Source organism: Peromyscus leucopus, chromosome 11 (genome assembly GCF_004664715.2).
Source record: "Peromyscus leucopus breed LL Stock chromosome 11, UCI_PerLeu_2.1, whole genome shotgun sequence".
NCBI lineage: Eukaryota > Metazoa > Chordata > Mammalia > Rodentia > Cricetidae > Peromyscus > Peromyscus leucopus.
In genome coordinates this window covers 54,336,842-54,354,804 of record NC_051072.1, presented here as the reverse complement: position 1 = coordinate 54,354,804, position 17,963 = coordinate 54,336,842, and the positions used below count along the sequence as shown (strand labels likewise).

The following is a 17,963-nucleotide window of genomic DNA, read 5'->3' as shown; positions in this document are numbered from 1 at the left end:
GTCCTGCTTTATAGTTATGAAACATTACAAGTCATAACTGTGAGCGGAAGGATTGGGTATTTTTACAGCAAAGGGAGGAACAATGCTTTATTTGATATTGACTTGGATCTTTGTGTTTACTTACTATTGAGGTAGATAGTGAACCATAAACATATAAAATAGTTGTGTGGAAACAAAACCTTGATGTTGATTTCCTGATTGTTCTGATTTGTCTCATTCCACCAAACCTGTCTTTATTTTTAGGCAGCAGGATTTGGGGTTTGCAGCAGTTTGGCAGCGCTGTGCTATGTATTTTAGTGAAAAACACTCCTGTGTGATATACATATAGATTTAAAAAGTGGGTTTGAGGCTACTTTTTAAAAGTTGTCTGAACAAAGACTGGTGTCGTTTGTTTCAGTGATAGGGTGTTTGGTTAGCATGCTCAAAGACCTAGGTTAGTTCCCAGTACTGACAAAATAATGTTTTTAAATTTTAAAAGTGTTTTAAAATAACTACCCCATGTGTTAGTGCTGGCTTGTAATGCCAGACTTCAGAGGGAGAGACAGTGATACTTGGTCATTAGTTACACAGTAAGTTTGAAGCCTGCCTGAGACTTTGACTCTCCCTTGCACTAAAAAATTGTTGTCTCATTATTTTTATCAAAATAAAATGACTAGTCAAGCTATGTTTTTAGAGAACAGATTCCCAATAGATATAGCAAAATAAGTGATAAAATAATTTTACACAGAATGTATAAAGAACTTCTTTTACAGTCTGTGCCTTTTACTTAAGAGTGTTTATATCATTTATTTTTAATGTAGTACTTGATATGAATGTACTGGTAGATACCTTGAGTTGTGTTTTCTGTTGGTCTCATATGTTTGTGCCCACCTTTAGAATAATTAAATCTTTTTTCTGGGATGAGCATATTTCTAGCAACCTCAATGGAGGTAGACTTTTAATTTCACACGTCTTACATTTATAAATTCAGGAATAGATACTGAAATTGTCTTAAATGTCTGGGAAGGGAGGATTTGAGATAGCCAATCAAGAAAGTTAATTGGTATCTGGAAAACAGAAGTATTACATGAAGGGCAAGTTGTTTTCTAACTTTATTAATAAAAAATAAAAGTTGAGCTAACAAATTGTTTAGGTTAATTAGATATAAATTGTAAAATTAAGACAATTAGTGAAGATGTGGGATTCTTTTCCTAATTATTTTCTAAGAACTATGTAATTATCTAGTCTCTGTAGACTTGAGGAAACAGACTAAGACTACCTCAAGGATACAAAGCCTCACATGACAGTGATTTAAAAAAAAAAAAAAATCAACTTTCAGTTGGAGGTTTAGCCTCTATTAAATTCACCTTTTTATTTGTGTTTTAAAATGTTTACTTTCTCTTTTTCTCTATTGTAGCTTGAAATTTTGACAAACTTGGCAAATGAAGCCAATATATCAACTCTTCTTCGAGAATTTCAGGTTTGTATACAATGCTAATTATAGTTTCTGTAATACGTTCAATTTTAAGTTAAATATGCTTCCTACTCAGTCTAGAAATATGCAGCTGCATCAATAGAACAGATTTAGGAAAAGATCAGCGACTGGGAATTTTTCTGCTTTTGAGAATAAACATTAACCACAAATGCACATAAAGTAAATGGTCATGTATTTCCTTCTCTGTTTCCTTTGCACTGGAAAGACTGACTCATCATTGGGCTCAAAGTCTGTTTTCGTAAGGCTTCTGTCCTCACTGCAACCATCATCTGTCCTTCCTGTGCTCCGAAAGCACGTTGTGTGCCCGTGAGAACGCGTCATTGGTTCCCTGGTTCCCTGGTTAGTTGACTGCCTCTGTTTTAGTTTGCCCTTTAACTTAAGCCATGCTATTGGCTTATTGGAGTGCTTAGAAACATTTGTGTGGGGAATGGGGACTCCAGTGTGCTGTCTTCTGGTAAAGGTGCTGGCCACCAAGCCTGACAGCCCGAGTTCAGTCTCCGGGACCCACATTGTAGAAGGAGAGAGTCGATTTGATGAGTTTATTTCATTGGCTTTATGCGCTTTATGATGGAGAATCAACCTTGGAGCCTTCACTGAGGAGCACAACAGTAATCAGCCTGTGTCGGTGTTCAGAGTCACATCCTGCACAGCAACCCTGGAGTTCTCACCAGCTTTCAGCGGTTACAGATTGAATGAATTCTGTGGCCGTGATTGTTCCCGAAGCCCACACTAAATGTCTTTTTACCTGTGTATGGACACCTTTTTAAAAAAACTATATTATTACTTTTATACTCGGGTCGAGAGTGCTAGAACGTCACTGCATGCCCACAATTATTTTGTTACCTGGGTCACTGAACTTGTGTGTTACTTTTTTTCTAGAAAAATTAGTGATAACGTTGGTATGCTGTAGAGCCCTCCTCATATTAGCGTGCCAGAAAAATTGGCTTTCTCCAGCTCTTTCTGAGTGCCTTAGGCTAGAGAGTGTTGTTGGTGTTAATTTGCATCGCTCATACACACTTATTTCATTCTAGCCGTTGGTGGTTCCCATGCCCCTTTCCCTTGCTAGGTAATCCCATCATCTCTCTGCACTTGCCAGCCCCCAGGACAGCAGGGGGACACCTTTGTGTTCTCTGGAGTGGTCTTTAAGTCCCTCCTTTTGTCCGCGTCTGTATTGTCGGTATACTTAGAATTCGCTCACAGTAACTGAGTGAAATGGGGAGTTTCCTCAGCAACTCTACTGCATTCTTTGTAATGATAGCAGTGAGACTGTCTGTGTGGGAGCACTTTTAAGTCTACTTTGCTTTTTCTTTCATGGAACTAGAAAGCTCCCCTTGTTTCTTAACTTTCGTCATCTCCTGGAGACTTTGCACTAAATTCCTATATTGTTTCCATATCTTTTGTTTTTTTCCCCTTTGATTTCTCATTAGATAACTGTTTTAATGCATATTCTTCTTAGATACCCGTAGAGTCAATTCTGTACCACATACTTAGAATTTGGGGCTAGGAATCTTTTTTAAAAATAAAAGCTTGGCTTTTAAACTTAGGAAAGTTGTAACCAAAGTCACAAAGTCCGTACGGTTGTCAGGAGGTTAACCAAGGCCTTGTACTTCCTTGTGTTAGTCAGAGCTGTTTAGCCATTTACATCACTACGTCTCTGCACCATTCCGTTTGAAACTCTGATGTTGATTGATTTTGTGAACTAGAACTGTAGCCGTAGTGAAGCACCCATCACTATAGCTGCTGGACCTTTGCTGGCGCTCTCAAACCATCCCAGCGGCTGGTTGTCGGCTGTCAGCACACTGGTCCTCTTTCCTTTTCTCTGAACTTCTAGTGTCTGAAAAGGTGAGCCCTTCTCCCCATGAGCTCACAGGTACTGCTGGTTAAATGAACCGAAACCTCCACAGAGCATGTTCTCAGCATCTTTTCAACCCGGCTCTTAAGCTAATTGCTGTCTTTGGGTGACGCTCCCCATTCTCCGTTCTGGAGCCTCCAGTCACTGGCCGCAGGTGATCGACCCGGGCTTGAAATGTACCTTTGCTAGAGAAGAAGCACGTTACGTAACAGGAAAAATGAAGTGAGCAATCACTTGGCTGCTGTTGGCCTTAAGAAAGGACTGTGTATTCTGAATTCTTTCATCTTGACTAAGCTGTCAAAATTAGCTTGTATTCACTTGATAATCCCTGTACTGAAACTAATCAAACTGTTCTAGACCTACGTGAAAAGCCAGGACAAACAGTTTGCAGCAGCCACTATTCAGACGATAGGCAGATGTGCAACCAGCATCACCGAAGTCTGCGACACGTGCCTCAATGGCCTGGTCTGTTTGCTGTCCAACAGGGATGGTGAGTTCACAGTTTCATTTGATTTTCCCATCATTTATAATCGGATGTTCTCTGCACAGCCTGCAGCAGCAGACTTTTGTGTATTATCTTTTGTGCGTTTTTTCTATATGTCAGTATACTCACAATAAGTAGCAATTTTATTCTTGATTTGCATGTAAATTCATTTCAAAAAATAGATTAGAGAATTAACCATATTTGTTTTGTCCCCATATGACAATTTATCTTGCTCATTCTCTAACCACTGCCTCATACCCTTTCTGCAAGTTCTCTGTGACTTTCTTACTGGCATGGAAGCCATGCATAGTATTGGTTCACCTGCAGAGGGTGCTAGAAGCAGGCAAATGACTATAACCTCGAGCAGTGGCTGGACCAAACATGGGAGCAGTGAACCCTCAGCCTCTCAGTCCTCCAGAAAGTCCCCCAGCGCTTCCCCTGAAGACAGATTCCACTTGACAGCCGTCATGTGGCACAGCTTCATGTGTCCCCAAATATTAGTTAAGTGTCCTCAGAAAAGGGATGTTCCAGTTCATCACCTAAATGTTGCACTGTTCTGGCCAAAGTGCCGGTTCTCTCTGTGGTTACAGTTTGTGAATTAGATGAACCAGTTAGAGAAAACAAGTTAACTTTGCACTTTTATTTACAAGATTTCTATTAGAATTGTACAGAGGATTAAAATGAGTGTTTTCTAAGGGAATGTATAAGCTGTGTAAAATCTTTGAAATTATTTATTGATTTTTATATATAATTACATTATATCTCGATACAGATATGTGTGAGAAAGCACCCATGAAGTCAAACATAACAAGAATTGATTATATTTACATTTTATTTCAAGAATAACTTTTTACTACAATGATTAATTTATCCATAGACCCCCATATGTAGATAGTCCTAGAAAATGCTATTATGTTGTGATAAGTACTAATGGGGAGCCCGTGAAAAACCAAAACCAGGCAAACAGTAAAGCAGAATTTATTCCTGAATAACTCTGATTTGTGTGTATGTGCGCACGCGCGCGTGCACACACACACACACACACAATCACATAGTTTCATCTACAAACTTTTACTTGCTAGAACATTTTCCTATGTAAATATTAAAACTCAAATAAATTCCACCAAATTAACAAGGAAAGAAATTTCTAAATTGTTTACCTGTGCAGGTAAACAAGAAAGAATAGCATGATAAATGTTGTCCATGGTGTCCGATTCACTTCAAACAGTAACATTTAGCTCTGTTTCTAAGTCACAGTTTCAGGCGTGGCTGTAGAAACACTTTCCATTCCTGTGTCTTTGATAATGGCTGTCTGTGGCTTACATAAGGCTTGCTAGGGGTAGTTGCTTTATGATATCCTTTATTTAAAAAGCTACCAGAAATTAGTAAGAACACAACAGTCTTTTCAAATACAAAGCATCGCACAAGTGTCTGCCCATCTTTTTTTCATCTTTTTTTCTAATGAGACATGTTTATATTAATTTTAAAGTAATTATTTCTGTAACATACTGGTTATTTTTTAAAAGTTTATTTTCTTTTATTTCAAAGAATTTTTTGAAGCAGACTTGAAGCTTGCCATAAAATAGCCCATTATTGGTGTGAAAGATTAATTTGAAAAACTGATTTCTTAAGGCTCTTTAGTATGAGAAATTCACATTTCAATTGACTTAGGATAATTTAATTGCCAGTCGTAGTTTATTTTAGGTAACATATTAACAGGATTTGTTTGTCTGAGTAACCTTGTTGGCACCTACTATAAACTAAAAGAATTAGATGGAAGGTTATTTTTCAATTTTGTTTAGTTTTTTATAATTCAGTAAGCATTTAGTGAGAATTTGAATCTGTAGAGATATTTAATAAATGTTGAGTAGATTAATAAGATATTCATTTAGCTTATAAAAGTCTCTGCCTTTATGGCCCTCACGGTCTGATGGAAGGAGACAGTAACATAAAATGAATACGTTATAGTTTCGCCATCTACTCCTCTTACTTTATTGCCGGCTATTTGTATGTGTGTAGAAGTAGACTGCCTGCTTGGGTGTTAATGTTCTCATGCTCACCAGCCTACCTGTACTCCAGGTTCTGTGATTGTAACATGAGGGTGACAGTAGACTGTACTCAGTATAGTGTGGTTGCGTTTTGTTGACAACAGGAGGGAGACTAGAAGAGACCCAGAACACAAATAGTCTTTTTGCTTGTAGTCGTAGAGTATTCTGAGAGTTCAAAGGGTACTGTAGGAGCTAAACTTAAATTATGGATAGAATTCTACTTGGCTTCCTTTTTCATCTTTAAAACAATACATTACAGGACAAAAATGAAATGTAGTATTTTTTCAAATTGAAGTCTTAATATTCTGTCTTTCTCGTGGAGTACCACACAGTGCTGAAGTCTTTGAACATAGTTGGTTTTATATAGCTGAGGGAATGAGAAGCAGACACCCGTGGTGTCTGGACAGTGAATCCCAGGGTTGTCAGGCACTAGAAAACCACACACACTCTTACTCGATGTGGACAAAGGCACTTTGAGGTTCTAGAGACGGATTCTCTGAATGGTAGTGTAATCTGGAGCCCTTATGGAAAAAATCAGGTGATTATGGAAGCAGAAATCAAAGATGTGATGGACCAAGGGGGGCGGGTCAACTCCTTGAAATGAGAAATACAAGAAGTGGGTTTTCCTCAGGCCCTGCAGAGGCCCTGTTGTTGTCACCTTGCTTTTTGGACTCCTAAGACCCATGCTTGCCCTCTCATTGGAACTAGTAGGCTAAAAATGTGTTGCTTTAAGCCGTGTTTGTAGTAATCTTTGGCAGTAGTAATTGGAAGGTAATTTAGCTCCAGAAGATAAATGGTGCTGAGTATACATTTCAGTATAGTCAATTCTGTCTCAGCATGGGTACATACACATTTCTGTTATGCAATATCTTTTCCCATTTTAGCAAGTTTTGCAATACATATTTTTTAAATACTGGATTCTTTAAGACCATATTTAGTATATTTTCTTTGCATATTAATTATTTACCCAAATATATTTTTCCTTGGAGACTCTGAAGTGATCTGACATTATTTATATAATTCATATATAATCACCTTGATTTATTTTTGTTTCTTCTTAGCATAGCAGTGGTCTTATTTATAACATTTGCTTGTAGTTTTAGAATATTCTAAGAGTTCAAAGGGTATGTTAGGTGCTTAGCTTGAATTATGGACAAAGTCATAGAATTCTAATCTGCTTCCTTATACATTTTCAAAGTGATACATTACAGGACAAAAATGAAATGTAGTATTTTTGTAAACTGAAGCCTTAATATTAAATATTAGTTCCCTAATGTTTATTAATTTAGAAAAAGATATAGTTTGAAGTGTGTATATTTACTCATGAAATGTGTAATAAATTTCATTTATATTCTTTTTTTTTTTTTTTTTTTTTTGGTTTTTCGAGACAGGGTTTCTCTGTGTAGCTTTGCGCCTTTCCTGGAACTCACTTGGTAGACCAGGCTGGCCTCAAACTCACAGAGATCCGCCTGCCTCTGCCTCCCGAGTGCTGGGATTAAAGGTGTGCGCCACCACCGCCCGGCTCATTTATATTCTTAAGAGTTAATATTTTTCAATGAAAAAATCTAACAATACAGATTGTGGTATTTTGTGTAGTATTAAACCTTTGAAGTATATGCCAGGGGATTTTCTAATGTCTATGAAACTCTTAATTTTTTTAAAGTAAAAATTCTGCATAAAGACAGCATGTACTGATTTTTTGGCATTTGTGGTATTAATAATAGTTCTGTAAGTACTTGCCATACAAGGAGGAGGACCTGAGTTCAGATCTCAGCACCCATATAAAAGCAAGGCAAGGCGGCATATGTCTGTCCTCCAATGTGGGGAGGCGAAGACCGAAGGGTCCCTGAGGCTTGCTGGCCAGACAGTGTGGTTGAGTCAGTGAGTTCCAGGTTCAGTGAGAGACCCTGTCAAAAAGGGTGGAGAGTGACCAAGAAAGGCAGCCAGTCTTGGCCTCTGGCCTCTGCAAGTGTGCACAAATGCATGCATGCATGCATGCATGCATGCATGTACAGCACAGCTACAAACAAGCACGGTCTTACATGAACACACACATACACACAAGGTAGTAGCTCATGTCAGATTTGCTCCAGAAGGTCAGATGCTTGGATACTGTGATATTGTGTGTCTCTGCTGGAGCCACCCCAAAGGTGACCAGACTACTGGCTAGCCACTTTGTGAAAACTCATCCAAACCCCAGCTTGTAGTTTGCTTCTTAGTCACTCACAGTAGCAATTGTATTAGTAAAGTCCTTGCAAGAAGCAGGTGGAATGCTTGAAAGGGATGGTTAAAGGGGATTTGCTGAAGGAAGTGCAAGGTATGGGCAGGATTGGGACAAAGGATAAGATACAGTCTGACACCTGTTGGCTAAAGAGTACGCGACACCAGCCACAAAGCAGTCTCCAGACAGTGCAGCCTCTGAGGGCACTAAGTTGGGTAGGTAGGTGGCATGGATTTACATGTGCTTACTGAGAAGGGACATTATTATTTCTAGGGTCTCTCAAGAGAAAGCACTGGGAAATACATGTTATACACATCACAGATTCACACATGATACATAAATTCAGGCATACACATATACTTATTTAATAATCTATTTGCACTTAAGTCCCACAAAGACTTCACCATCTAATTCCATCTCAGCACACGTGGAGGCAATCAGCTCATGGTCACACTCATTTTGACACTGAAGTGAATGCTGTTTCTATGGTGATTTCATCCCTGCTACTCCTAATCCTTACTGTTTCTGGATGTATCACTTTGGCAGGGTTTGGGGTGGTTGCCCGCCCCCGTCCCCCGTCCCCTATTTAGTATAGAATAGGACACAATGCTTAGATGGTAGGTGTTTGATTATGTAGAGGCTCTGGCTAAAAGCCAAAAGTACTGTCGTCTGTGGAGCATAATGTAACTGTGGTTGCAGAGGCCAGAGATTGAAGTGAATTCTGCAAAAGGCATTTCGGCAAACACTGAAGAGCACGTTTGAGATTACTGTTTTCATGTATTTAAAGCATTGAGAATCTTTTGTTGATTGGAATTTGCATTTTACCAGGCAGATTGCAATTGAATTGATTATACATATTTAATATGACAATCTTTGTGTCTTTTAGAAATAGTTGTTGCTGAAAGTGTGGTTGTTATAAAGAAATTGTTGCAAATGCAGCCTGCACAGCATGGTGAAATTATTAAACATATGGCCAAACTCTTGGACAGTATCACTGTGAGTATCCCTGAGTCCTGCTGACGTTACTCAGTCTTCTTTTCTTAAGTGGTTATCCCAGAGTGTAATGGTTACTATAGCTGTGATGTCTGGGTTTAAATTTTGTCTTTAGGATTTGGTTCTCAAGAGGCCAGTCTGGTCTACAGAGTGAGTTCCAGAACAGCCAAGGCTATATAGAGAAATCCTGTCTGGAACACCACCACCACCACCAAAAAAAAAAAAAAAACCTGGTTGTGTTTTAGAGAGGATTATAGACCTGCAGGAGGAGGAGGAGGAGAGGGGGCCTGGCAGTGCTGGTGGAATGAGACGTCTTTGTGGGACTCGAGTGCAAACAGGAGATAGTAAATAAGACTATGTCTTGCCTGGATTTTTGTGTCACGTGTGACTCTGTGATGGGTATAACATGTATTTCCAAGTGCTGTCTTTTGAGAGACCCTAGAAATAATAATATCCCTGATGAGTAAGCACATTGTGTGCAGGGATCTTCTGTTATTGTTGAGATGTTCTTTAATTCCATAAAGTTTACATTTTAAAGTGTATTGTTCAGTAGGATTTGACATACTCATGAAGTTGTGCAAACATTTTCATTGCCCTTAAATAATGATCCCATACTTAAAGCCCCAGCCCCGTCTCCCCCCTCACCACCTCTAACTTATGTTTGTTTCTCTGGGCTTGTTGTCTCTGATGTTTTATATAAGCAGATTCATTTAGTATGTGACCTTGTTTGGGGCTTCTTTCACTTAGCATGTTCTTAAGTTTATGCTTTTTAAAGTGGAAATCTTTTTTTACATGGATTATTTTCTGTGTGGGCATGTGTGCCCAGCTTCTGTATGGAGGTCGGAGGACAGTGTTTGGGAGTCAGTTTTCTCTTTCCAGAACGTGGGTTCTGGGCACTGAGCGGAGTCCTCAGGCCGGGCGCCGAGTGCTTCTGTGAGCTGAGCTCCAGGCTGCCTCAGTATTACTCCTTAAATACCATTCTTTCTTCAGAGCTGCTCTTCTTAGGGAAATGGCCGGTTTCAGAGGCAGGATGAGGAAATGAAAACCAGTGTGAACTTGGACCATCATGTTGAGACAAAGGAAATATGTGGAACTGTATTTATAGAGTGATAGAGCCACATTTAAAGAACGCAAAAGAAAACCAACAACTATCCAAGAGCCCAGATGAGGAGCTTCTACCGACCAAAGTTCAAGACAATGACAGGAGATTAGTGGATATGTGGCAGTCTCCCATCTGTCCTGGAGTGAATGCATGAATGGACAGCTAACGAATCTGGAAGGAATGAGATAGGACTAGAATTTCACTGTCTGCTGACCATTGAGATACAGATTCATGGGAGAATTCTTGAGATATGCTGCAACCTAGTGAGCAAGGAGATGTCATCATGTGGGTGCCTTCTGAGATGATGAACGAAAAGTGATGACTAGAAGCAGAATTAGGAAGTGTAAGACATGCTCATGCTCTGGCTAGTTTGTACTGTGACTGGCCTCTGCTCCTCAGATATCCATTGCCAAGAAAAATGCTTGGTGTAGTGACATTCACCTTTAATCCTAACACTCAGGAGGCGGGCGGGTGTGTCTCTGGGAGCTCAAGGCCAGCCTGGTCTACACAGTGAGTTTCAGACCAGCCAGGGTTAATTTGGGTGTCCACCTTAGAAGATACCTACATTGACTAGGACATGAGATAGGTCCTAGTAAGAACCATGGCTGTGCCAGGCTGTGGTGGTGCATGCCTTTAATTTCAGCACTTGGAAGATAGGCAAGCAGAATCTGTGAGTTCAAGGCCAGCCTGGTTTATAAAGTGAGTTCCAGGACAGTCAGAGCTGTTACACAGAGAAACCCTGTCTTGAAAGAACCAACCCCTCTCCCTTTCCAAAAAAAGAACCATGGCTGTAACAGCTAATGAATGTGCACAGAGAACTCCAGATGGGGGCAGTTTGAAGGTACATAATTAAGTGTAAACAAGTCTGTGAGTGTCATTGAAACTGAGCTCCTGAAAAGAAAGGGCAAAGTCTTGACTAATCTTAGAAACCCATATTGCTGCGGATGAGAGGTCAGATGGATGGGTTTGAAGGTCTCAAAGAAGAATACTGAAGGAGTGATCATTTTGTTAAAGTGATCATTTTGTTAAAAAGGGCCAAGGTGAAAGTGGAGCATCTTTGGTGAAAACAGTGGGTGGGCGGGGAGAATTTCTATCCTCACAGCTACTAGCGGAGAAGTGTGCAGGTAAGAGAGGGAAACAGGGATGTGCGATTCTTTGTCCTCATACTCCTTGGGCAGAATGCAGCTAAACTTTTGCTGGAGAGCTTGTTTAATCCTGTGAGAAGAAAAGAGGCAACGGGGAGCCTCAGGATGTACCTGCTTATCCACAGAGTATCTGAGGCACACCCAGGCAAGCCTTAGACTTCCTTGGAAGGAAACTTTTGGGACTCAACAGTGTCCTTGGACCGTTGTGACATGATTGCACCAGCGTTCTGTGGGGCAGGAGTGTTGGCGTATTAGCCAAGCAGAGGCTTCCTTCAGGTCTAGATGGTGAAGCTGACTTTGGATTTTTTTTTTTTCTTTTCTTGTCAGAAGTTAACCATTTGCAATCAAAAGACACTAATCAAGTAAAAAATAGGGCAAGGAAAGAGATATTTAGCAAATGTGAACAGAAAGTGACATTTGCTGTTAGAAGTATTTACATGAAAAGGAACATTATAAAGTGAAAAAGAGCTAATTGACAAAGGAGCTAACAAACCTAACCCTGTTTGTGCAAAACATGGCAATAATATAAACATGAGAAGGAAAATCTACTCAGAATATGGTGTGTGTGTGTGTGTGTGTGTGTGTGTGTGTGTGTGTGTGTGTGTGTGTTTGAGCATAGCCTATGTGCCCAAAATGAAATTATCTAACAATGCACTTTGTGTGTGTGTGTGTGTGTGTGTGTGTGTGTGTGTGTGTGTGTGTTTGTGTGTATGCGTGCGTATTGTAGTGCTGAGGCTTGAATAAATTCTGGGCAAGCATTCTACTCCTGAGCTGATCCCACTATTAAAACTGTACTTTAAGATCAAAGAAGGAATTTATCGAATAAATGTAGTTTTTCTATAAAATCAGCAAAGGAAGATGGAGAGGTGGAATAGCAGTTAAGAGCACTTGCTGCTTTTCCAGAGGACCCGAGTTCAGATCCCAGTACCCATGTTGGGGGGTTCACAACTTCCTGTAACTTAAGCTCCTGGGGCCTGACACCCTCTTTTGACCTCCATGTGTGCATAAGCACACCACACACCACCACCACCACCACCACCACCACCACCACCACCACCACCACCACCACCACCACCACAATCATCATCATAATAAAATAAAACAGATCTTAAAGAGATCAAGATTCAAGAACATGGATCTGTCCCTAGGAAGTCTGGAAAGGGCATGTGGGCAGTGCAGCGGCTCAACAGGGTTACTTATGGTGCTCGCTGCCATGATGACCTGAGTTGAATCCCCAAGACCCACAGGGTGGAAGGAGGGAACTGACATCTATAAACTGTCTTCTGACCTCCTCACATGTTCACCATGGCAGCCTCCCACTCCCCACCCGCCAAGTAAATAAATACAAAAGAAAAAATGATAAAGGAACAAAATGAAGCAACACAAAAACCTAAAGGGAATCAAGGTTGAAAGGTATTCTGATTTGAAAAAAAAAATCAGTTCAATAAATACATGTTTGACCTGGGCTTATAAAACATTAATAAAACAGAACCCCCTTCCTGCTAAGGCAGAGAGGAAGCTGACTCTGAAGCCTAAACTGTTATTAGAGTACTTCGAAGAGGGCTTCTGCAGATCTGCTGTGCAGACTTGAACTTGATGATGAGGTGTTACCGTTGATGAGCTATAGCAGAGGAAACTAACCTGCCTGAAGAGGACCGTTGTGTCGAAGATCGCTGGAAAGGGTCGGGGAGAAGCATCAGACTGTGGTGAGGGGTATAGCACAGAGAAGCCTGAGTCCGAAAGGGGTAGACTCAGGCCTCAGAATCTGACCCAGTCACAAGAGAGTCTCATAAGAACAGCAGGTACGAGGACGTGGAACAGAACTGCAGCTGTTAGTCTGCCCCAGCTTCTGGGAGCTGCTGACCACACAAGGGAGCCCAAGAAGAAGAGCCCCAAATGGGACCTCCTCCTGATGCTGTACTTTGAAATCTGAGGTGATGTCTGGTCAGCATTTCAGGAGAAGGCAGCCTGACCCGTGAATGACCAGATACAGTACTGAACGTGTTCACTGAGGTCCCGAAACAGCTGCTAGGGCAGCATCCTGAAAGCCAGACCTCTTCCACTCTGGCTACCTCCTTTTTTTTTTTTTTTTTTTTTTTTTTTTTTTTTTTTTTTTTTTTTTTTTTTTATCACCAGGAGACCAGGCAAGAGGGAGCCTGTCCCCTCCCTGAAAAGTCTGGCTCTTGTGGAAACAGCAAGAGACGGGAAGACACTGTGTGACGTGGGAGCAGTATTCTCACCTTGGAGCCCTGAGGGCCACAGAAGCGAAGTTGTGCTCCTCTGTGATACGCGGTGCATGTCGGGTTAGAGACAGCGCTTTTCATGTCCCCGCCTCCGTTGTCTCTGCCCAGTGGTCCAGGGGAATTGGAGATTTCCGTTCGTACTTCCAGTCCCAGCACTACCACTGGTCTGTGACACGTGGGCAGCCTTTCCCCCTGTTAATGCCCCAGGGTTCTTGTATTTCCAGTGGAGCAGGAGCCTCAGTGTGCCGCTGTATGGACATCTAACTGAGAAATTAGCACTGTGACAGATTGTAGGGAGGGACTCTTTAGATATTAGGCGTGCAGATTCTAAAAAGGGAACATTGATAGATTTTTGTCATATTAAGGCTGATTCCTTTGGTTTTAGCGGGTAGCATAGTTGGAGATATGAAGATGATGTGTGTACATTATTTTGCTTTCTGAGCTCATCCGGGTTAAAGAGATAATGGCTGTAGTCATCATCCTGTGTGTTCTGGTTGTGCCTGCGTCCTTCATTTGTGATGAGTACTGCTTTTGCAGTAAAGTTGCCCCAGAATAAAACGCACAGCTGAGGATTGCCCCGGTGGGTTTTGTGTAATGTTTTCTAGGACAGGTGTCATGAAAGAACACTTGGGGTGTTATTCTGGAAGGACAGCTGAGTCATTCTGAAGTGGCACATCGCACTGCCTCACTGGACCCTGACACTTTCATGTAATTCACATCTAAATTTTAATGCATAGCGAGGCCAGATGCAGACTATTGGGATCTGATTTGCTGTTAGCATGCATTGTTTTGATGTCTACTGATTCTGCCTTTGACAAATTTAAATAAATAAAATTGATGATTTTGCGGGATTTACTTTAGACTGTTGCCCAGTGCAGTGGGCTGTTGTTGAAACACAATAGCTTTTAAATTGAACTGCTTACAGAGCGATCTGTAAAATCTTTCTAGATGTCTCTTTATAACTGTGGTGCTGGGGGCGGGGGAGGGAGATCGTCATTTGTTTTTTGCAGGCAAGTTAATGGGTTAAAATGGTAGTGGTAACTACATTCTCTTAGAAGGCTTGAAAAGTGCACTTAACCGCTTGCTCAGGGCATTTAGGGTAAAGAATTGCGCAGTCATTTACAGTCCAGTTTGTCTTTGAGAATATTGAAAAGCGGAGGTTCATAAAAAGCACATTATACAATGTTTGACTGTATGTGTGTGCGCGTGCGTGCGTGCATGTGTCTGTGTGTGTCTGTGTGTGTGTCTGTGTGTGCACATTTGCGATTATTAGTTGAGTTTGAGTTAACTGTTCCTGTTTATTATGTGTTTGAAAAAACTGGGGAACAAGGTAACTGGTTTTTTTATTTGTAGTTTTAATTTCAAGAGAAAAGGAAGGATTGAATTAGAAGATACTGGTTTTCTAACTCCAGTCAGATGCACAAAACAATGACTGGGTTAGTTTCTCAAGGCTTTATTGTTTGGTTTTGGTTTTCTGAGACAGTCTCCCATGGTCCAGACTGGTTGCGATACCTGCCGGCTCCTGCCTGCTGGGTTCTCGGACTCTAGGCATGTGTTCCCATGCCTGTCTTCTGACATTTTAATAGAATGCCATTATGAAGAGTTTGATATATTTTTTATTACTTATTATAAAGAAGTCTCTATATTTTAAAAATGTTTGTTTAGGAATTTTATTAACTCAGTTGTAGAAAATTCCAAATGTTATCCTTCTTATTCTACCAGTATCTTGACTTTCTTTCATCGTGAGCATTGATTTGTTAATTTTTCTTTCAAATGTTATTATTATGAATACTTAGAGTATTAAAATACTGTTATTTTAATCAATATACTCATGAGTCTGAAATGTTTTAACATTTTCATTTTCTGGTTATCTTTTTAATTGCTAAAGAGAATTATAAGTATGTTGTCAAAAGAAAAATAATTAAGATTGGACAATAGATTGTGTTATGTTGTAGAACTCTGATTTCTAGAGTTGCAATATAAGGTAAAATACTTAAGAAAAATAAATCTAGCATAACCGAACTCTGAGTTGCCTATATGTTCTCATTTAGCAGTACCTCTCACTATGGAAGGCCACTTGAACTGCCCTGTGCTGGGAACTTAATGCACCACTCAATTACTGTCCTTTAGCCCAATTTACAATAATAGATTGGGAGGAAGGTCTTAATGCAGTGGAACCTTTGGAACATTAGAAATAACCTCTTTCTTTCCAGAAATGAGTGTACAGTAAGGGTATTAGTTTTATCACACTGCATGAATAGATTTGACGTAGCCCTTAGGCCCTTTTACATTGTATGAGTGGCCTGATTTCCTCCCTTACTAAGTTCATTTTAAGCATGAATTAAAGTTGATGCTGTTACAATGTTAGGAAACGTAGACTTCCTATGTCTAAGCATTGTTGATGACCTCTGATTCTGTTGTTTCAGACATGGTAGTATTTTATATTATTATAATAATCATTATTATAAAACAAAGACTTTTAAAGAGTCTGACACGGCTGAATGGAATTGTATCGCATCCTGGCTTTCTTCCTTTGAAGTCAGACCGTGAACATTGGGAAGCTGTGCGGGAGGCGATGGAAAGGGACTTCAGGAAAGGCAGCTGTCTGTCCTCGTTGGGCGACCACTTACGGTAGCCATCAGTTCGCCTCCCTTGGTATAAAAAGCATATTTTCTATGCTAGGTGAAAATGTTCACAGGAACTAATTTACATGCCCTCTCAAATTCCTTTTGGAATAGGGGAGGATAAAATAAGCAAATAGTAATAAAACTAATTTGCATACTCTTAAAATGTTGGTCTTAATGGTTCTGATGGAAGGTTTCCAATTTGTAGCAAGGCAGTGATTTTTAGGAGAACAAATTATATTGAAGTGTGCTTTATTTTAAAAATTATAATACTAAAGTACAGTACAGCCCATTTTTATCGCAGCAACATGAAGCCGTGACAGGAACAAGTAAACGCTGCGGTCCCCTAGAGTTGGTCTGGAATTTGCTGGACTGCAAAAGGACCTAGATTCTAGGCAAATAGTTACTTTAATCCTTTCCTGGCCATTTCTTTGAAACCCGTTTTTAATCTTCATTTATATAGTGTACAGGGTGTTTTGCTTGCGTGTGTCTGCGCACCTCATGTGTGCTTGGTGCCCCGTGGACGCCAGAAATGGGCATCAAATCCCCTAGACCTGGAGTTACAGATGGTTGTGAGCTGCCATGTGAGTGCTGGGTCCCAAACCCAGGTCCTGTGGAAGAGCAGCCAGTGCAGCTCCCCAGTGAGCCAGCTCCGTCCCTGAAGTCAGCTTTCCTGAGATGGCCTTTGTGTCTCTTCTTGATAACTCAAGCAGACTCAAAAGTGTAGGAGCGGTTCTTAGACACATACCCCAGTGAGTGACTAGATGGGAGTCTTCGCAGTTCTAAGCCTTTTCTGGGCTGATGTCGAGGAGTGTATGTTTATCCCATTTCTAATCATGTGATCTGCTTCTCATGTTAGGTTCCTGTGGCTAGAGCAAGCATTCTTTGGCTAATTGGAGAAAACTGTGAACGAGTTCCTAAAATTGCCCCCGATGTGCTGAGGAAAATGGCTAAAAGTTTCACCAGTGAAGATGATCTGGTGAAGTTGCAGATTTTAAACCTTGGAGCAAAATTGTATTTAACCAATTCCAAACAGGTAAGAGACTGATCCTTATTCATCCTGATAGGGCTTTCCTCACTCCAACCAAAACCCTGAAGCCTTTCCACCAGTTACCCCATGCGCTCGGCAGTGTTGGAGCCTGTGTATTAGGTCCTAAGGTGGGTGTGGGAGTGCCAGCAAGCCGTTCTGATCCAGATGTGGAAAAGGCAGATGTAAAAGCAGAGCTGTGGTAAGACGTTGAGATACAGTCATGATGAGGGAGTCTAGAAGGTCCAGTGCGGAAGGAGAGGTTGGAGAGCGTTTATGGACAGGTGCTTGGGAAGGGCTTGGAGGGGTCTGTCTACAGTGTGCAGAACAGGGAGGGAGCGGAGTGTACTGTGATCTGAATGTGTTCCCGTAAATTCGTAAGGTGACCCCGGTCACCGATGTGACAGTTTAAGGAGGTGAGGCATTTCACACTCTTAGAGATCAAGATGGGGGCGTCCTTCTAAATGGCATCTGGTGGCTCACATGTAAGTTTATTATTATTTTGTCATTACTATTACACCCTTTTCTTCATAGTGTCAAATAACCAATACCTGAATGGAGTACTCTCTATTGGAAGTTCTAGAGTGTGTTCAGGGTCTCTTCACCCAGTGACTTTGAAGGTGACTTTGGTTGCCCTCATGTTTTTCTTGGAGCTAAATCTTATTCTTGTCTTTTGGAACACAGTTTCTGAAGTATGCCATTGTATATTTTAGAATGACTTTTCCAGATAACTGCCGTACACATTACTGC

The 17,963-nt window shown here is 40.7% G+C and overlaps 1 protein-coding gene across 2 annotated transcripts in view; it reads left to right on the top strand.

The window, feature by feature from the left end:
• Ap3b1 (adaptor related protein complex 3 subunit beta 1) overlaps nt 1–17,963 on the top strand; it is a 221,708-nt gene that overhangs the window by 102,967 nt on the left and 100,778 nt on the right. For both annotated transcript variants that reach the window (XM_028871654.2, XM_028871655.1), the window contains exons 12-15: nt 1,397–1,459; nt 3,684–3,816; nt 8,966–9,075; nt 17,046–17,222. In XM_028871654.2, the coding sequence (XP_028727487.1) occupies nt 1,397–1,459; nt 3,684–3,816; nt 8,966–9,075; nt 17,046–17,222 (483 nt within the window). The remainder of the gene's footprint in view (nt 1–1,396; nt 1,460–3,683; nt 3,817–8,965; nt 9,076–17,045; nt 17,223–17,963) is intronic.